We start from the raw sequence: 20801 nt of genomic DNA, 5'->3' as shown, positions 1-20801 counted from the left end.
TGCTGACTAACAGAGAATAAACTATAAAAAGAAAGAAAGTCACACACTGTAATTATGCTCCCAAACATTTAATGGGTCAATCTGCAAGTGTCAAAACATTGGTTGCTAGACCCATTAAATGTTTGGGAGCATAATTAGTGTGTGACTTTCTTTATTTCTGTACGAGGGATATCATAGCAATAATGACTTGCGATGTGGGACTCTGCAAAGAGCAGCATATGGATCGATGAAGTTTGAGGTTATTGTATGTGGGGGTGGGTGTGTTGATGTGTCTGTGTGTCTGTTTACATGTGTCTCTGCATCTGTGTGTAGTCTTGTATATGTCTGTATGTGTGTGTATAATGTAGTATATGTCTGGTGTAGTGTAGTATATGTCTGGTGTAGTGTAGTATATGTCTGGTGTAGTGTAGTATATGTCTGGTGTAGTGTAGTATATGTCTGGTGTAGTGTAATGTAGTGTATGTCTGGTGTAGTGTAGTATATGTCTGGTGTAGTGTAGTATATGTCTGGTGTAGTGTAGTATATGTCTGGTGTAGTGTAGTATATGTCTGGTGTAGTGTAGTATATGTCTGGTGTAGTGTAGTGTATGTCTGGTGTAGTGTCGTATATATCTGGTGTAGTGTAGTATATGTCTGGTGTAGTGTAGTATATGTCTGGTGTAGTGTAGTATATGTCTGGTGTAGTGTAGTATATGTCTGGTGTAGTGTATTATATGTCTGGTGTAGTGTAGTATATGTCTGGTGTAGTGTAGTATATGTCTGGTGTAGTGTAGTATATGCCTGGTGTAGTGTAAGATATGTCTGATGTAGTATATGTCTGATGTAGTATATGTCTGGTGTAGTGTAGTATATGTCTGGTGTAGTGTAGTATATGTCTGGTGTAGTGTAGTATATGTCTGGTGTAGTGTAGTATATGTCTGGTGTAGTGTAGTATATGTCTGATGTAGTGTAAGAAATGTCTGATGTAGTAAATGTCTGATGTAGTATATGTCTGATGTAGTATATGTCTGGTGTAGTGTAGTATATGCGTGGTGTAGTGTAGTATATGCCTGGTGTGGTGTAGTATATGTCTGGTGTAGTATATGTCTGTAGTGTAGTATATGTCTGGTGTAGTATATGTCTGGTGTAGTATATGTCTGTAGTGTAGTATATGTCTGGTGTAGTATAGTATGTGTCTGGTGTAGTGTAGTATTTGTCTGGGGTAGTGTAGTGTATGTCTGGTGTAGTGTAGTATATGTCTGGTGTAGTATAACATATGTCTGGTGTGGTGTAGTTTGGTATATGTCTGGTGTAGTGTAGTGTATGTCTCGTGTAGTGCAGTATATGTCTGGTGTAGTATATGCCTGGTGTAGTGTAGTATATGTCCGGGGTAGTATAGTATATGTCCGGTGTAGTGTATGTCTGGTGTAGTGCAGTATATGTCTGGTGTAGTATAGTATATGTCTGGTGTAGTGTAATGTAGTATATGCCTGGTGTAGTGTAATGTAGTATATGCCTGGTGTAGTATATGTCTAGGGTAGTGTAGTATATGTCCGGTGTAGTGTATGTCTGGTGTTTGTGTAGTGTGTCTGGTGTAGGATATGTCTGGTGTAGTGTATTGTAGTGTATGTCTGGTGTAGTGTAGTGTGTCTAGTGTAGTATATGGCTGGTGTAGTGTAGTATATGGCTGGTGTAGTGTAGTATATGTCTGGTGTAGTATATGCGTAGTGTAGGTCATGTCTGGTGTAGTGTAGTGTATGTCTGGTGTAGTGTAGTGTATGTCTGGTGTAGTGTAGTGTATGTCTGGGGTAGTGTATGCCTGGTGTAGTGTAGTATATGCCTGGTGTAGTGTATGTTTGGTGTAGTGTAGTGTATGGCTGGTGTAGTGTAGTGTAGTGTATGTCTGGTGTAGTGTATGTTTGGTGTAGTGTAGTGTATGGCTGGTGTAGTGTAGTGTATGGCTGGTGTAGTGTAGTGTATGGCTGGTGTAGTGTATGGCTGGTGTAGTGTAGTGTATGGAAGGTGTAATGTAGTATATGGCTGGTGTAGTGTAGTATATTTATAGTGTTGTGTAGTATATGTCTGGTGTAGTGTAGTATATTTATAGTGTTGTGTAGTATATGTCTGGTGTAGTGTATGTCTGGTGTAGTGTATGTCTGGTGTAGTATATGTCTGGTGTAGTGTAGTATATGGCTGGTGTAGTATATGTATGGTGTAGTGTAGTATATGTCTGGTGTAGTGTTGTGTAGTATATTTCTGTTGTCGTGTAGTATATGTCTGGTGTAGTTTTGTATATGTTTGGTGTAGTGTTGTTTTGTATAGATTTTGGTGTAGTGTGTTTTTGTCTGTGTGTAATGTCTCACTAGTTCTCTCTTTGCTGTGTCTTCCAGGTGTTCCAGAAGGAGCTGGGTAAGCGGACAGGGAGCGTTGCGGCCCTGAAGCGTTCGGCTAAGGACCTGATTGAGAGCAGCCATGAAGACTCCTCCTGGGTCAAAGCTCAGATGCAGGAGCTGAGCGCTCGCTGGGAGACAGTTTGCGCTCGCTCAGTATCTAAACAGACCCGGCTGGAGCAGGCACTGAGTCAGGTAGGACTCTTACTATGCCAAACCTCTCTTCATCACTCATTCAAAATGGTGGTGTTCCAAGACATCTTTTTATGCAGTTTCACAGATGATCAGATCTCACAAAGCCCGATGATCTGTTAAAACGTCTCAGAAACATCATTCATATGATGATAGCAATTCATAACAATCGTTTGAGGAGTGCAGTGTGTCTGCAAAAAAGACGACGCCACCATTAGGACCTGGCTGAATGCTTAGAGGAATGCTTTGGGGGACTTGTGTGTTTATGAACCTCTCTTGCCCCTGGGCCCTGTCCCCTGGCTGCAGGCTGAGGAGTTCCACTCTACAGTCCATATGCTGCTGGAGTGGCTGGCCGAGGCCGAGCAGAGCCTGCGTTTCCATGGCACCCTGCCCGACGACGAGGAGGCCCTCGGGGCTCTTATCGAGCAGCACAAGGCAAGTGACCTTTAGCCTGGAACATTGCCATCCTATAGAATAACAGGGTTTCCCTGCAGATTATTTTCCAGGCCTTGCACAAAGGTCTCTAAAGCAAAATCCATAATATAGAATAAGTTCAATAGTTAAAATCAGACCAAATGTGAAATGCAATATCTGGTCATAGGTGAAGTTGTTTTGGGCTGTTTAAAGGTTTGTATATACTGCAGGGGTGGGGCTTGCATGGAACAATTTTAATTGTAAGCAAACTAGTACCTAGCTCAACCATATGGCAGTTAAGGCTGCTATTTGCAGAGACTGTGGGTATGTTTCATCATTCTTTTCTGATGAGGCTTCCTCATAATGTATTGTTGATGTTTAAAACACACTTCAATTTGACTGTCTCCACACGTCTGTCAAGCTCGGCAGTAAAAGTAGAAATGCCATACATGGATTTTAGATCGTGGTTTGCTATTCCGTGCCAACTACTTCACAATATTGAGTTTTTCTCAAGCATGATCTCACTGGATCTAAAATAGTCTCCCCTGACTTCACATAGCTTGACTTTCTTCATCTCCACTTGATCAGGTATTGACAGAGGAACAGAGAAATTACTTGTTGGCTGCTACGTTTTGCCGCAAACATTGCCGATTGCTAATGGAAACCAACGGTTCTCTTTCAGGAGTTCATGAAGAAACAGGAGGAGAAGAGAGTGGGCCTGAACAAAGCCACCAGTATGGGGGAGGCTATCTTGACCATCTGCCACCCAGACTCTATCACCACCATCAAACACTGGAACACCATCATTAAAGCCCGCTTCGAGGAGGTCAGTGAACACTTACATGCCTGTCTGCTGTGCGTCATACTGGAGGGTGAGAGATCATAGGTCTATATCACGGCAAAGCAGTCTGCCAACTCCTTACATATCGCTTGCATAACCTCAATGCTTGGCAGAAAGTTTCATCACGTTTCTCAATCATACCGATACATTACTTTGTCACTTGGCTGTAACTAACCATAGACAAAGTGGAATGTAGCCATGAATGTAAATCTTGTTGGGGAGTCCAAATAATACACTCTTAGAAAAAAGGGTTCCAAAAGGGTCCTTTGCGGAGGGATAGGGTTCTACCAAGAACCGTTTTCACCAGAAGAACCGTTTTTCAAAGAAATTGTTCTTAGATGATTGTTTGGAATGCAAGAAGGATTCTTTGGAAGGTAGGAAGGGTTCTACATAGTACCCTTCTGAGTCTGAATAAGCTTTTTTATTGTATATTTTTCTCTTTTAAATTGTGCCTGAGCATTAATGGTTACCTCAGTGTTTAAACTTTAACATCAGGAGTTTGAGTAATCTGATAAATTTAAAAAGATACGTGTGAGTGTTTTAAACTGTATATGGGTATATTTATGTATGTACTGTATCGGGCTGGGTTAAATGCGGAAGACACATCTCGGTTGAATGCATTCAGTTTCACAACTGACTAGATATCCCCTTTCCCTTCCCTATCTGGTATTTCCTAGTGTTGATTTTTCATTTTCACTCTGTTTGGAGTAAAACACTAAAAACCACGCCCATCATTATCGTATTTCCCAGCATGCTCTATTGCATGATTATTTTCAGAATTGTTTGTTTCAATGTCTGTGTTTTTGCATATACATTGATTGGTTGATTAATCTTGTGCTACATACATATATCAACTAATCCAATCTGTTAGTAGTTATACCATAGGAATAGGAATTTTGCATCACTTTGCAAGCCAGGTAGAATCGGTAGAATCCTTCATAGAGGGTTATAGGAAGAACCTTTAGAAGATTACAGGGTTCTTGATAGAACCCTTCATAGAGGGCTCTAGGTAGTACCCTTCATAGAGAGTTCTATGTAGAACCATTTACAGGGGGTTCTGTTAAGAACCCTACATAGAGGGTGCTAGGTAGAACCCTCTGCAAAGGGTTCTACCTAGCACCAAAAAGGGTTCCCCTATGGGGAAAAACAAAAAGAACCCTACATGGTTCTACTTATTACTAGGTTGTTCCAATGTCTCAGTGGGTTTGAGTATGGTGCTGGCAACACCGGAGTTGTGGTCTTGAATCAGCATGGACCACATATTACTGAACATGTATCACTTTCAACTGTAAATCGCTTTGGATAAAAGCATCTGCTAAATGACCAGATGTGGGCCTATTAAATGTATTATTCATGTTTCGCCATGTTAGGTCCAGGCGTGGGCGCGGCAGCACCAGCAGCGCCTGGCCATGGCCCTCAGTGATCTGCTGGCCACTAAGGAGCTGCTGGAGGGTCTTTTGGGCTGGCTGCAGTGGGCTGAGACCACACTCAATGACAAGGACAAGGAGGTCCTGCCTCAAGAGATAGACGAGGTCAAAGCCCTCATCGCTGAACACCAGGTAGCGTATGACCAGGAGCTTGACAGTGTCATCCTTTTTTATTAAAGGATGTTAAGGGTTTGGTGTATTACTTGGTGCTTGGTTGACCAAACATTCTCCACTGCATGCAATATCAATGCTGTTCACCACTTGGCTAGTAATACTAGAAATGTTAATAGAAGATGCTATTGTAGGTAGAGTAGCTCAATCTGTCTAATAACATGAGTCACTGTATGTGTACTCTGCATGCAGAACATTACCTTTGAAGTGAATACAGTATACAGTACACACTGAAAAATATGTTTTATCTGGGTGGCAATGCAGACATTCATGGAGGAAATGACCAGGAAGCAACCAGATGTTGACAAGATCACCAAGACACACAAGAGAAAGGCTGTGGTCGGGAGCGAGCCTGCCAGCCAGTCCCATATCCCTGTCCTGGAGAAAGGAAGAGGTATGTAACCCTACCAGGACCCCTTAAAGGCCCTGAACTCAGCGATATGGCTCAGCTCTGAGGCACTGTTTTCACCATGACACATCATCCTCATACATTACCTCCTATGCTCTCTGTGTGTTATGTCCCCAAAATTATATCATTCCTATGTCATTTTTGGTATGGAACCAAAGTTATACAATGGAATAGCGGTATCACTAAACAGGTTGTTTTTCACCTACAGGAAAGCGTTCTCCCACACAAGCCATGTACCCATCTTCACAGCCTCTCATAGAGACCAAGAACCCCAGGGTTAACCTATTGGTCAGCAAGTGGCAGCAGGTGTGGCTACTGGCCCTGGACAGGAGGAGGAAACTCAATGATGCCATGGACAGACTTGAGGAGGTAGATCATTTAAACCTCTGTTAGCTTATGAAAAATGTCCTATAATGTTTCAATATTCTATTCATGTCACGTATAAAGTGTTATGTATTTTAAAAGAGTGTTTTGCAATTATTAGTCATGTAAATTCTGCATTTCTTCAGTTTTATCTGTGAGCAAGAATAAATAAACTCAAACACATTCATGTTAATTACTTTATTTGCTTCATGGAGACATTCAGGAATGACATTTTAGAGATGTTGGAAATAATATGGCAGGCCATCACCAAAGTATTACGCCAATAAGCTAGCTAGCTTGTTAATGTCCGTACCATCACTATGCTCAATACAATGTATATCATGGTGTATAATGTATAGTGCTTGATTTTCTTTCAGCTGAAGGAATTTGCCAACTTTGACTTTGATGTGTGGCGGAAGCGCTACATGCGATGGATGAACCATAAGAAGTCGCGTGTCATGGACTTTTTCAGACGCATTGACAAGGATCAGGATGGAAAGGTCACCAGACAGGAATTCATAGAGGGTATCCTCTCCTCCAGTAAGTCATAGTTCTGTTAAGACCTATAACCTCTTCACATTACCAGGATAGTAGGATCAGTAGTGTATAGAGTCTCAGTTCTATTGACTTACAGGTGTAGGATCTTAATTTGACCAGTTTCTCACAGCAGGAAAATAATCCTGCTGCATCAGGAAATTTGAATTATTGTGTTGATTATAATTAATGCAAAGAACAGAAATAGGACAGCACTCCGGTAAATAAACGTAGATTTACATATTTTTTTTGCCGCACAAACATTTGGGGTATGAGTCCTTCTTCAGCGAGCAAGGCAATGGCAATCAATGTCACAACATAAAGACCTCACAGGTGGGCATAATTATAAATTCCCAGTCAAAATTGGCCCAATCAAGAGATCCCAGCAGAGGGAGCAGTGGGGGAAACATGAAAATCAAATAAAGATAGACACACATTTCAAATACATTATGATGTCATTACCTAAAAGCCTTTTTAAACCTTGATTACACTGTGTTTGCATTTCCCGCTGTGCAGGAGGTTTCCTGCAACAACGGGGGTTAAATTAAGATCCTATATCTATATACGCTTCACATGACAGAGCCATGCCAAGCTGAGCCGTACTGGGCTGGGCTGAGCCGTACTGGGCTGGGCTGAGCCCTACTGGGCTGGGCTGAGCAGTACTGGGCTGGGCTGAGCAGTACTGGGCTGGGCTGAGCAGTACTGGGCTGGGCTGAGACGTACTGGGCTGGGCTGAGCCCTACTGGGCTGGGCTGAGCAGTACTGGGCTGGGCTGAGCAGTACTGGGCTGGGCTGAGCAGTACTGGGTTGGGCTGAGACGTACTGGGCTGGGCTGAGACGTACTGGGCTGGGCTGAGCAGTACTGGGCTGGGCTGAGACGTACTGGGCTGGGCTGAGCCGTACTGGGCTGGGCTGAGCCCTACTGGGCTGGGCTGAGACGTACTGGGCTGGGCTGAGACGTACTGGGCTGGGCTGAGACGTACTGGGCTGGGCTGAGCCGTACTGGGCTGGGCTGAGCCCTACTGGGCTGGGCTGAGCCGTACTGGGCTGGGCTGAGCCCTACTGGGCTGGGCTGAGACGTACTGGGCTGGGCTGAGCCGTACTGGGCTGGGCTGAGCCCTACTGGGCTGGGCTGAGCCGTACTGGGCTGGGCTGAGCCGTACTGGGCTGGGCTGAGCCCTACTGGGCTGGGCTGAGCCGTACTGGGCTGGGCTGAGCCCTACTGGGCTGGGCTGTGCCCTACTGGGCTGGGCTGAGCGTACTGGGCTGGGCTGAGCCGTACTGGGCTGGGCTGAGCCCTACTGGGCTGGGCTGAGCCGTACTGGGCTGGGCCCTACTGGGCTGGGCTGAGCCGTACTGGGCTGGGCTGAGACGTACTGGGCTGGGCTGAGACGTACTGGGCTGGGCTGAGCCGTACTGGGCTGGGCTGAGCCTTACTGGGCTGGGCTGAGCCGTACTGGGCTGGGCTGAGCCCTACTGGGCTGGGCTGAGCCCTACTGGGCTGGGCTGAGACGTACTGGGCTGGGCTGAGACGTACTGGGCTGGGCTGAGACGTACTGGGCTGGGCTGAGCCCTACTGGGCTGGACTGAGACGTACTGGGCTGGGCTGAGCCCTACTGGGCTGGACTGAGACGTACTGGGCTGGGCTGAGCCCTACTGGGCTGGGCTGAGCCCTACTGGGCTGGGCTGAGCCCTACTGGGCTGGGCTGAGCCGTACTGGGCTGGGCTGAGCCGTACTGGGCTGGGCTGAGACGTACTGGGCTGGGCTGAGCCGTACTGGGCTGGGCTGAGCCGTACTGGGCTGGGCTGAGACGTACTGGGCTGGGCTGAGACGTACTGGGCTGGGCTGAGCCGTACTGGGCTGGGCTGAGCCGTACTGGGCTGGGCTGAGCCCTACTGGGCTGGGCTGAGCCGTACTGGGCTGGGCCCTTCTGGGCTGGGCTGAGCCGTACTGGGCTGGGCTGAGACGTACTGGGCTGGGCTGAGCCCTACTGGGCTGGGCTGAGACGTACTGGGCTGGGCTGAGACGTACTGGGCTGGGCTGAGACGTACTGGGCTGGGCTGAGCCGTACTGGGCTGGGCTGAGCCCTGCTGGGCTGAGCCCTACTGGGCTGGGCTGAGACGTACTGGGCTGGGCTGAGCCGTACTGGGCTGGGCTGAGACGTACTGGGCTGGGCTGAGCCCTACTGGGCTGGGCTGAGACGTACTGGGCTGGGCTGAGACCTACTGGGCTGGGCTGAGCCCTACTGGGCTGGGCTGAGCCCTACTGGGCTGGGCTGAGCCGTACTGGGCTGGGCTGAGACGTACTGGGTTGGGCTGAGCCGTACTGGGCTGGGCTGAGACGTACTGGGCTGGGCTGAGACGTACTGGGCTGGGCTGAGCCCTACTGGGCTGGGCTGAGCCCTACTGGGCTGGGCTGAGCCGTACTGGGCTGGGCTGAGCCGTACTGGGCTGGGCTGAGACGTACTGGGCTGGGCTGAGCCGTACTGGGCTGGGCTGAGCCGTACTGGGCTGGGCTGAGACGTACTGGGCTACTGGGCTGGGCTGAGCCGTACTGGGCTGGGCTGAGCCGTACTGGGCTGGGCTGAGCCCTACTGGGCTGGGCTGAGCCGTACTGGGCTGGGCTGAGCCGTACTGGGCTGGGCTGAGCCGTACTGGGCTGGGCTGAGCCCTTCTGGGCTGGGCTGAGACAAACTGGGCTGGGCTGAGACGTACTGGGCTGGGCTGAGCCGTACTGGGCTGGGCTGAGCCCTACTGGGCTGGGCTGAGCCCTACTGGGCTGGGCCCTACTGGGCTGGGCTGAGCCGTACTGGGCTGGGCTGAGACGTACTGGGCTGGGCTGAGCCGTACTGGGCTGGGCTGAGCCCTACTGGGCTGGGCTGAGCCCTACTGGGCTGGGCTGAGACGTACTGGGCTGGGCTGAGACGTACTGGGCTGGGCTGAGACGTACTGGGCTGGGCTGAGCCCTACTGGCCTGGACTGAGCCCTACTGGGCTGGGCTGAGCCCTACTGGGCTGGGCTGAGCCGTACTGGGCTGGGCTGAGACGTACTGGGCTGGGCTGAGACGTACTGGGCTGGGCTGAGACGTACTGGGCTGGGCTGAGCCGTACTGGGATGGGCTGAGCCCTACTGGGCTGGGCTGAGCCCTACTGGGCTGGGCTGAGCCCTACTGGGCTGGGCTGAGCCCTACTGGGCTGGGCTGAGCCGTACTGGGCTGGGCCCTACTGGGCTGGGCTGAGCCGTACTGGGCTGGGCTGAGACGTACTGGGCTGGGCTGAGCCCTACTGGGCTGGGCTGAGACGTACTGGGCTGGGCTGAGACGTACTGGGCTGGGCTGAGCCGTACTGGGCTGGGCTGAGCCCTACTGGGCTGGGCTGAGACGTACTGGGCTGGGCTGAGACGTACTGGGCTGGGCTGAGACGTACTGGGCTGGGCTGAGCCCTACTGGGCTGGGCTGAGACGTACTGGGCTGGGCTGAGCCGTACTGGGCTGGGCTGAGCCCTACTGGGCTGGGCTGAGACGTACTGGGCTGGGCTGAGACGTACTGGGCTGGGCTGAGACGTACTGGGCTGGGCTGAGCCCTACTGGGCTGGGCTGAGCCGTACTGGGCTGGGCTGAGCCGTACTGGGCTGGGCTGAGCCCTACTGGGCTGGGCTGAGCCCTACTGGGCTGGGCTGAGCCGTACTGGGCTGGGCTGAGCCGTACTGGCCTGGGCTGAGCCGTACTGGCCTGGGCTGAGCCGTACTGGGCTGGGCTGAGCCGTACTGGGCTGGGCTGAGACGTACTGGGCTGGGCTGAGTCGTACTGGGCTGGGCTGAGACGTACTGGGCTGGGCTGAGTCGTACTGGGCTGGCCTGTTTACACATTAACCATAGATGTAACTACAGTGCCTTCAGAAAGTATTCACAACCTTTGACTTTTTCTAGTTTCAGTTACAGCCTGAATTAAACATTTATACAATTTAGATTTTGTGTTGCGGGCCTACACACAATACCCCATAATGTCACAGTGGAATTATGTTTTTAGACATTTTTTCAAATAAATTAAACATTTTAAGCTGAAATGTCTTGAGTCGATAAGTATTCAACCCCTTTATTATGGAAAGCCTAAATAAGTTCAGGAGTAAAAATCTGCTTAACAAATCACATAAGTTGAATGGAATCATTCTGTGTGCAATAATAGTGTTTAACATGATTTTTGAATGACTACCTCATCTCCGTACTCCACACACACAATTATCTGTAACATCCCTCAGTTGAGCAGTGAATTTCAAACACAGATTCAACCACAAAGACCAGGGAGGTTTTCCAATGCCTCGCAAAGAATTACCTATTGGTAGATGGGTAAAAAAGAAAAGATCTATCTCTTTGAGCATGGCAGTGGCAGCATGGCAGCAAACCTAGTGGCAGTAACATTCTTATTTAGATAGATAGAAAATAAGATCGACCTTATGATCACTACTAAAGCAAAAAAACAGCATTTAAAGCAGTCAAGTGTTATAATGCTTTGAAGTAAAATGCTGATTCAATTATTCCCTCTTATTCCTTGATGCTTTTGCATTTCAAATAAGAAAGAATAGGTTTTCTAGCCCAACACTATTCCACACAAATCTTCTTCTCTTTATGTGCATTAATTGAAGCCTTGGCCAGTTTGGGATTTCAATTTTTTTTTATGTCTGCTTGTCTGTTGCTTCTCTTTTATTTCCTGGGAATGATTTGTCTAAATAATGGCTGACATGTCTTTGTGTGACAGCATTCAAAGCTGGCCAAACGCCTTTCCATTGTTAGGGTATTACCCTCCTTCTTTTTTTTTATTCAGTTCTAATGTGCAAAGAAATGCATGTTGCAATACTACATAACTCATATAAAATTCATGGACCATAAGCTTTCTGAAGATGGATGTAAAACGATGATGGGGGTGTTGCTGAGGAGAATTACTATGGTGAATTTATTAATTGCCCTTTGGATGGTGTATCAATACACCCAGTCATTACAAAGATACAGGCGTCCTGTAAGAAGATATTTGAGAAGTTCATAAGAAAATCATTAAATCTTAAGATATTGTTGAGGAATTGCACTTATGAACCTTCTTAAGTTTTTGCGAAAGAAGTGTTTTGTGAATCTGGGCCCAGATCATTAGTGTCAACTGTCCAAGAAATCAGAGAATTCTTACGGCTGTTTTTTATTTTACGTCCCAGAATTCCCCACCAGTCGGCTGGAGATGAGTGCGGTGGCAGACATATTTGACCGGGATGGTGACGGCTATATTGACTACTATGAGTTTGTGGCTGCCCTTCACCCCAACAAAGAGGCATACAAACCCCTCACAGATGCAGACAAAATTGAAGATGAGGTACTACATGTGTTGTAACTCAGACAATATGTACAGTATTACCTGTCTTCATTGTAAAACATGTCTAAATAATGTCATTCTTTATAGGTTACACGCCAAGTGGCAAAATGCAAGTGTCCTAAACGATTCCAAGTTGAGCAAATTGGTGCCAACAAATACAGGGTAAGAGGATTTTTCTATCACCAAAACATGACCTTCACTGTTACATAATGTCCTATCCAATTTGTATGGTTTATAGTGAAACGTTTGCTCTCTGAGAAACTAATGTGAATCTTTTCATTGTTCCTCCCATGCCCAGTTCTACCTTGGAAATCAGGTACATATTTTTGTTGTCTATTATGTGGTGCTGTGCCCTAATCAAGCCCTACTTTCCTTTTTGTTGGCCATGTTTCTTTTCCAATTAACATTACCATTTTGCCAAGAGTCTTCCATAATGTCATCAGAATGGAACTCAGAAGTAGCTACAGCAGAAAGCAATAATGCTTTCAGACCTTTGCAGTCACTCGATCCTGAAAAGGTCAACTTTTGATGAGTTGTTATTTAGTCTATGATAATAACAATAACTGTGTGCGTAGTTCCACTGGCATAAGTAGTTGGGATATAGGATTGGGTCTGGCTGGCTGGCGTGGGGAAGCAGCTGGTGCCTATGAGTGGTGCAGCGGAGGACCATTGACATAGTAGTAGCCTGCTAGGAAGAACTGTTGAATGAAATAATTCCCCTTTGGGTCATGCCAAGAATTAAATGGCCACAGTGTCATAAACGCACCTTTGTAAATGTAACATGCGCTGGTTGATTGTGCAGGTAAACCTAGTGGCAGTAACATTCTTATTTAGATAGATAGAAAATAAGATCGACCTTATGATCATTACTAAAGCAAAAAACAGCATTTAAAGCAGTCAAGTGTTATAATGCTTTGAAGTAAAATGCTGATTCAATTATTCCCTCTTATTCCTTGATGCTTTTGCATTTCAAATAAGAAAGAATAGGTTTTCTAGCCCAACACTATTCCACACAAATCTTCTTATCTCTATGTGCATTAATTGAAGCCTTGGCCAGTTTGGGATTTCTAATTATTTTAATGTCTGCTTGTCTGTTGCTTCTCTTTTATTTCCTGGGAATGATTTGTCTAAATAATGGCTGACATGTCTTTGTGTGACAGCATTCAAAGCTGGCCAAACGCCTTTCCATTGTTAGGGTATTACCCTGCTTCTTTTTCTTTATTCAGTTCCAATGTGCAAAGAAATGCATGTTGCAATACTACATAACTCATATAAAATTCATGGACCATAAGCTTTCTGAAGATGGATGTAAAACGATGATGGGGGTGTTGCTGAGGAGAATTACTATGTAGGGGGAAACATATACACTGTACATATATTATATATATTTTGTGTGTCTTCTGCACTAGTTTGTATTAATTTATTACTCAAAATCAACTGAAACAATTCTTTTGACAGTTTGGTCTGGTTCACTGCTTACATGACGATGAGATTATAACAAGCAGGGACAGTCCAAATCTAACACCCCACCTACACGTTGCGGTTTTGGAAAGCTGTATTCTGGTAAATGGCCATTCTTCTCGTGACTATTCTTCAGATCATTCAAATCATCACCTTTACTGTACTCGATCACACAATTCACCAGTGGCATTCAATCATTCTGGGAATCACAGTTTGATGAATTCAAGTGAGAGTGTTACAATAGGCACCTAACTGCAGGCTCATCAGTGTGTGGTCATGTCTGATTGTTACACCATGGTTGACTAGAGAGAGACTATTACATGCCATCCCCCATGTTGTCCCTCAGTGTCTCATTGAAGCTTAGCTGCATTGGTTCCTGCATCAATGTCAATGCATCCTCTATGACTATGGTGGTTTGTACTGTACTGATAGAAAGTACAGCTGTCACGTTGTTGGTTTTGCAGGAGATTTTGTCTGTTTTGTTCGTTTCTTTTATTTGCTATGACGTGATAATGTTTGATGGAAAGCATGAGGCCGTGATTGTTGTGCTATCAAATCTGCTAACCCCATGGCCATATCCAACTGGGTGACCTCACCTCATGACGCTTGGCTGTTTGTTCACCCTCCATGTCAGGCTTGTTTGAAAGCTTTGCAAGATACATGCAAATATCCCATAGTATTCAGGAAAAAAAATGTGTCCCAAAAAAAGGTAAGGATTAACCACCACGCTATAGTGCCACCTAGTGGTGGAAGAGCCTCTCTTCTGCCTAATGGTCTTTATATGATAAAGTCTGTTACAGGAATTCCCAGGTGAAAATGAGACAAAATAATTAGAAAACATTCCAATATTAGAGATGAATACAAATATTGCAACCCTTTGTAACAAATTATTCACTTACTAATTATTACTTTTACTTCAAACTTAATCATAAGGGATACATAACATTGTCATAACATTGATATTAACAACAGATGCCCTAACCAGTCATGTCAAGATGACAGTTGTTATATCATGATTATGACAGATGTATGTAGGCTACGATAAGCCTGTTGACAGGGGGTATGAAGTAAAGTGTTACCCATTTCACCTCAATTACAAATCTATGTATCACAATTTCACAAGTCACAAACCAATCCTACCTTGTAGACAATGATCAATGCACTAATACAATCGAGAAGGTAAAACCAGTTGGATTGACCCTTTCATTTGTGTCTTTGAGAATGAAACCTTGATGTTATTGCTTTGTGTCTTAATCAATGGGCTCAGCTGAACAACAACAAAATAGAAACCAGACAGAAAACACAAGACAGATGATGTCACCTCTCATCTAGTGATGAAGTGAAATCCATTTTTAGTGAAATCATATTTCATATTTATATGAACTCTATATGTACTCTACAGTCAGAACATGCAATGTAATCAGGCGATCGGGCACAAACTCCTAGAAGGAGAATCTTCCTCCTAACACATTATAGCATCTGCTGGTTTCTGGTGTTGCACAGCTTCAAGTCTTGTCCAGTGTTGTTGATGCAGAGTAGTGCTCAGTGATTCCCGGCCTCACCTTCCTCTCTGTCCTCCCTGCTCCCTCTGCAGTTTGGAGACTCCCAGCAGCTGCGTCTGGTACGGATCCTACGGAGTACTGTGATGGTGCGCGTGGGTGGAGGTTGGATGGCTCTGGATGAGTTCCTGGTAAAAAACGATCCGTGTCGAGGTAAGATACCAGGCAGAACACTGGAGGGGAACATTTTATAAAATGCAATTCATTGTAATGAAGGCAGATTACTGGATTCGGTATCTCTCGTGTGTCACTTCTGTTTTAATCGTCTACTTTTAGATAACAGTGCTACTGGTGATTTAGTATTTATTTTGATATGATGTTATAAATGCTTGTTGTCCTCTGCCTGTCAGGTTTCTCTAGTTCTATATTGTCTTCTGCCTGTCAGGTTTCTCTAGTTCTATGTTGTCCTCTGCCTGTCAGGTTTCTCTATTTCTATGTATTTCTATGTTCCTGCTAAAAATTCCTTCCTACTGCTCCTACTCCTTCCTTTCCAGTTCATCACCACGGGAGTAAAATGTTGCGCTCGGAATCAAACTCTTCAATTACTCAGTCTCCTATAGGTTGGCAACAAATCTCACACTTTCTCACCTTGCTCCATGAACCCCCCAGTGGTATGTTTCTGCATCACTGTGTGTTCGGGTGTTAGTGTGGGTGTGTGTACATTATGGGTGTGTTGTAGTGCTCCTCGTGAATGGCGTTCCCATAAAGTGACTCCACTCGCCTGTCATCCAGCAGTCTGTGGGTCTTCATGCATGCTGTCGTTATCGCATCATCTGCTTCTGAAGTGCTTCTTACTTACTGACCTCCAGGCCAACAGCGTCTCTCTCTCTCTTTCGCTCTCTGATTCTCTCTTTCTCTCTGGTTCTCTCTTTCGCTCTCTGATTCTCTCTTTCTCTCTGGTTCTCTCTCTCTCTCTTTCTCTCTCTGATTCTCTCTTTCCCTCTGGTTCTCTCTCTCTCTTTCTCTCTCTGATTCTCTCTTTCTCTCTGGTTCTCTCTCTCTCTCTCTTTCTCTCTCTGATTCTCTCTTTCTCTCTGGTTCTCTCTCTCTCTCTCTCTTTCTCTCTCTGATTCTCTCTTTCTCTCTGGTTCTCTCTTTCTCTCTGGTTCTCTCTCTCTCTCTCTGGTTCTCTCTCTTTCTCTCTGGTTCTCTCTCTTTCTCTCTGGTTCTCTCTCTGGTTCTCTCACCCCCCCACTCTCTCACTCTTTCTCTCTCTGGTATCTCTCTCTCTCTTTCTCTCGCTCTCTGGTTCTCTCGCTCTTTCTCTCTCTTTCTCTCTCTGATTCTCTCTTTCTCTCTGGTTCTCTCGCTCTGGTTCGCTCGCCCCCCCTCTCACTCTTTCTCTCTCTGAATCTCTCTTTCTCTCTGGTTCTCTCTCTCTGGTTCTCTCGCTCTTTCTCTCTGGTTCTCTCTCTCTCTGGTTCTCTCTTTCTCTCTGGTTCTCTCTCTCTCTCTCTGGTTCTCTCTCTTTCTCTCTGGTTCTCTCTCTTTCTCTCTGGTTCTCTCTCTGGTTCTCTCACCCCCCACTCTCTCACTCTTTCTCTCTCTGGTTCTCTTTCTCTCGCTCTCTGGTTCTCTCGCTCTTTCTCTCTCTGATTCTCTTTCTCTCTCTGGTTCTCTTTCTCTCGCTCTCTGGTTCTCTCGCTCTTTCTCTCTCTGATTCTCTCTTTCTCTCTGGTTCTCTCGCTCTGGTTCGCTCGCCCCCCTCTCACTCTTTCTCTCTCTGGTTCTCTCGCTCTTTCTCTGGTTCTCTCGCTCTTTCTCTGGTTCTCTCGCTCTCTGGTTCTCTCTCTCTCTGGTTCTCTCTCTCTCTGGTTCTCTCTCTCTCTGGTTCTCTCTCTCTCTGTTTCTCTCTCTCTCTCTCTCTCTCTCTCTCTCTCTCTCTCTCTCTCTCTCTCTCTCTCTCTCTCTCTCTCTCTCTCTCTCTCTCTCTCTCTCTCTCTCTCTCTCTCTCTGTTTCTCTCTCTCTCTCAGCATGTAGCGACCAGTGGCTCTGCACCTTTTCTTTTGCAATTCCGTTTTCAAGTTTGTGTTGACAATCACTGTAACAGTAATGGACTGTTTCCACCTAAGAGCTATGTGTGTGGGGGGGGGTCATTTATTTATGGCTGATGTTCTAAGCCACTGGAATCCATCATACTTTTTTTGTGATGACCAGAGATTCTTCTACCCTGGTAGAGATGAGTTGGAGGAAAATGTCAGCTATTATACCTTTCTTTGGTTTTGTTTCAGGAGGTTAGGGTGACGGGGGCTGTCTTTATAGATTTGTATGTGCAGAGTCAGTCCGTTGTAGATTAAGTTCATATGATTCTCTATTGGTTAAAGGAATCACTAAACTTACTATAATGGGCCGTATGCTTTAAGTGAGTTCGCCGGTGTGGCTAAGTGATGTGAAACTGCATGTCCTTCATTTACACTCTGTTATTTGCACAATAGCCCAAACACAAATAGTGTAGAGAACAACCTGTATTCATTTCAATTGGTCTGCTTTTTCCAAAAGCAGGTACTCATCATCCATTGACTCACTCCACTGAAATGAATTAGGTTCACCTAGTCAATCAGTCATACACCAACTAACTATGCCTCATGTCTTACTGTATGCTGTCATATTTTACCCCCCAGCCAAAGGAAGGACAAACATGGAGCTGCGAGAAAAGTTCATTCTCCCAGAAGGCACCACTCAGGTGATGGCCAGTTTCCGGTATAGAGGTCGTAGGTCGCGGCCGTCGTCACGTGCTGCCTCTCCCAACCGGTCAAACTCTAACCATAGCTGTCCGGCCCAGCATAATAACACAGCCTTGACCAGCACACCCAAGGTAAGAGACGTCCACGATCTGGATGCCTCGTCTTTTGACAACATACTTCTTCCACAGCAAAAACATTTCATAACTTGACTGACAACAGAGAGAAATTGCATAATGACTTGTGGTTGATGATCTTAGGAAGCTTGTTGTATTTGAAACATTTCTAGAGAAACAGTGTGTGTCGGTTTGTCTGCCACTCCCCACATGCTTCCAACCATATCTACATTATGTTTAAAATAAATCATTTTCGTTGTTTCACGTTTTTTTTTGTAGTTTGATAATTTGTTTGTTTTGTCATATCATAACTATTATTTTAGTCTACCTCTGCTCTTTTTAGTTCATTTCTCCATCTGAATCCCTGTGTTTGTGTGTTTGATTTGCCATTATTCCCTCAGACTCCCCAACACATAACCCGCAATTATGATAAGCCCTGGCTGACAAACAGCAAACCCTCCAGTCCTCTAAAATCATCAGACTCCTTTGAGAGCCAAGGTTCATCCTCTGAGGTATAGTGAATCAACAGGGTCTGAAACGCTCCAGAGCTCTGAACCTAACAACTACTACCTTTTACTATACACTCTTAGAAAAAAGCGTTCCAAAAGGGTTCTTCGGCTGTCCTCATAAGAGAGTCCTTTTGGGTTCCGTGTAGAATCCTCTGTGGAAAGGGTTCTACGTGGAACCCAAAACGTTTCTACCTGGAACCAAAAAGGATTCTTCAAAGGGTTCTGCTATGGAGACAGCCAAATAACCCTTTTAGGTTCTAGAGCTGACCTTTAAAAAAAATAGTGTACCATCCAACTGAAATATATAGTGTCTGAGTAAAAGAGCAAGGCCCCAATAATAACTACTTAAATAGCCCTACCCCTTCCTCTTGGCCCTAACTGCACAATATTTGAAGATCTAAAGGATCTCTGCATAGGTATAAATAGTAGAGTGGTGGAACGTCCACCATATTTGCTTAAACCTTACAGATATACTAGCATTGAAGTGTTAGGGCCAAGGGAAGGTGTAGGGAGCAAATTGTGATTGGAGAACGCACATAAGCTGTTTATTCGTTTCTCTATTAGATTTACGATTTCAGTTGGGTTTTTAGTTAGGATGCTTTAAAGTACTGACTGGAAGATTGTGGTGGAACATGAGTCCTTCTCTCTGTTGACTGGAAAAAACACCGTCTATTTCCTTCTCTAACTAACTCAAACTAAGAACTGCACTGCTGTTCTGTGTTGCATGTTCAACTGTTTATCTGTTAATCCGATGTAAAGGTTTAGGTTGTTACTGAAACATCAAACATTACATGTAACTTTTCATTCTACAAAATAAGTCCCGGGGATTTCATCAGAATACCACGTTGCATAACATGCTAGTTAGAGAATAATTACCCATGTTAATAAGAGTCAACGTACTATAGTAGATAATCAATTTAACTACAGCATACAGTATTGTCTTGTTCTATGATTTCCCATTGTATAGCTATTAGTTTCAAAATGCCAACAAATGCTCTGTCTTTTCCAGAGCATCCCAATACAGGGAAGCAAACTGCGTCTCCCTGGATACTTGTCAGGAAAAGGGTTCCAGTCGGGAGAAGAGCAGGGAACCCTGATCAATGCTGCTGTGATGAAAGCACGGGGGCAGGCAATAGGCTTTGGTGAGTAGAGAATTATTTTGAAAAAGCAGTGACTGCTTTCTAACTGCTAAACATCTTTGCTTTTTGACTCTGCTATCAAAGTTGCCAGTTGCTGTAACCAGACAATAAGCGTACCGGAATCTTTTGTTCCCCAGAATCAAGAAGACCCGGCAGCCGACCTGGAAGTAAAGCAGGTAGCCGAGGCAGCAGCCGGAGGGGAAGCGATGCTTCAGACTTCGACATCTCCGATATCGCATCGGTGTGCTCCGAAACGTCGGAGATGGTGGGTGACACCAGTCGGGGCACACCCCGCTCATCGTCACGTCAACACGGAGGCAAGCCCTCCAAAATCCCCACTCCTCAGAGGAGGTCGACCCCCAGCAAACTGGCCAAGGCCTCCAAGAGATAGTCATTGGCCTTGAGTCAACTACGGGAGCCCCGTTGGCCCAAAGTGGCCCTCCTGGTTCCACAAGACGTATGGAGACTGGAGACACATGAACTGACACTAGAGACTGGTGTATGTGTTAATTATTTAAAGTGTTGCGAAGATGTTAAATATTCTGTTGAGAGAAAAAATGGTTTAATATTAAGTGAGAATGGAATGTCAATGGCCTTGTGTATTTGTCTTAATGTATTTTATTTTCTGTGAATAATGTCAAATTATTATGATCATTTTATTTTATTGACGCTAAACCTGAAGAGGAACAAAAAACTGAAAGAAAAAAAACATGGAAAAGACTACATTGTATGGTCGTTCTAACACTTTTACACACTAATGAATGGTAACGCACAGCATTGTGCTCTGAGAGAGTTACTGAATGTACTGTAATTTCTGTATGCTGACATGCGTGTGACAGACGGTGCATCACGCTACTGTGGGACACCAATGATCTATTATCTATTTAAAGTGCAATGATGTACTGCCAAAATATGCATTTAAAGGGCAATACAATATACATGTAGCCTACCACATAGTAAATACTGCAAATAATGATGTTCTGACAGAGAAGACCGTTGAAGGCAAGTTCACGCAGAAACCCCTCAATATCCAGGCTTTAAAATACTTAAACTTTCCTTAGTACCTGCAGGTAATACTGTTTTGCTTGGTCAACTTACAGCGATGTGTGCCATTTTACCTTGAAGAGGGGCCTCCCGGGGCCCTGAGTAGACATTATTTAGTGCATCATCATGTCAGTGTATGGTTCATTTTGCTGGAGTGGAAAGGATTACTGTAACCTTTTTGTAATAAATGTGCTTGCAATAAGCTGCCATGGGATAATGA

General features: G+C 45.4%; 1 protein-coding gene across 23 annotated transcripts in view; it reads left to right on the top strand.

Moving 5' to 3' along the window:
• The window catches only part of LOC129828714 (dystonin-like), a 200145-nt gene extending 179344 nt beyond the window's left edge, over nucleotides 1-20801 (top strand). For 11 of the 23 annotated variants that reach the window (XM_055889856.1, XM_055889864.1, XM_055889855.1 and 8 more), the window contains 17 exons: nucleotides 2369-2563; nucleotides 2867-2995; nucleotides 3657-3800; nucleotides 5186-5374; nucleotides 5678-5807; nucleotides 6031-6191; nucleotides 6563-6725; nucleotides 11917-12071; nucleotides 12159-12233; nucleotides 12370-12387; nucleotides 13530-13634; nucleotides 15127-15244; nucleotides 15586-15702; nucleotides 17714-17907; nucleotides 18291-18401; nucleotides 19408-19540; nucleotides 19675-20801. In XM_055889856.1, coding sequence (XP_055745831.1) covers nucleotides 2369-2563; nucleotides 2867-2995; nucleotides 3657-3800; nucleotides 5186-5374; nucleotides 5678-5807; nucleotides 6031-6191; nucleotides 6563-6725; nucleotides 11917-12071; nucleotides 12159-12233; nucleotides 12370-12387; nucleotides 13530-13634; nucleotides 15127-15244; nucleotides 15586-15702; nucleotides 17714-17907; nucleotides 18291-18401; nucleotides 19408-19540; nucleotides 19675-19928 — 2391 coding nt within the window. In that variant the 3' untranslated portion in view covers nucleotides 19929-20801. The remainder of the gene's footprint in view (nucleotides 1-2368; nucleotides 2564-2866; nucleotides 2996-3656; nucleotides 3801-5185; nucleotides 5375-5677; nucleotides 5808-6030; nucleotides 6192-6562; nucleotides 6726-11916; nucleotides 12072-12158; nucleotides 12234-12369; nucleotides 12388-13529; nucleotides 13635-15126; nucleotides 15245-15585; nucleotides 15703-17713; nucleotides 17908-18290; nucleotides 18402-19407; nucleotides 19541-19674) is intronic. The other 12 variants (XM_055889867.1, XM_055889874.1, XM_055889878.1 and 9 more) reach the window with 9 other exon arrangements.

This window comes from Salvelinus fontinalis, chromosome 30 (genome assembly GCF_029448725.1).
Source record: "Salvelinus fontinalis isolate EN_2023a chromosome 30, ASM2944872v1, whole genome shotgun sequence".
NCBI lineage: Eukaryota > Metazoa > Chordata > Actinopteri > Salmoniformes > Salmonidae > Salvelinus > Salvelinus fontinalis.
Note: the sequence above shows the minus strand (reverse complement) of the source record. Positions and strands in the feature narration are given on the sequence as shown.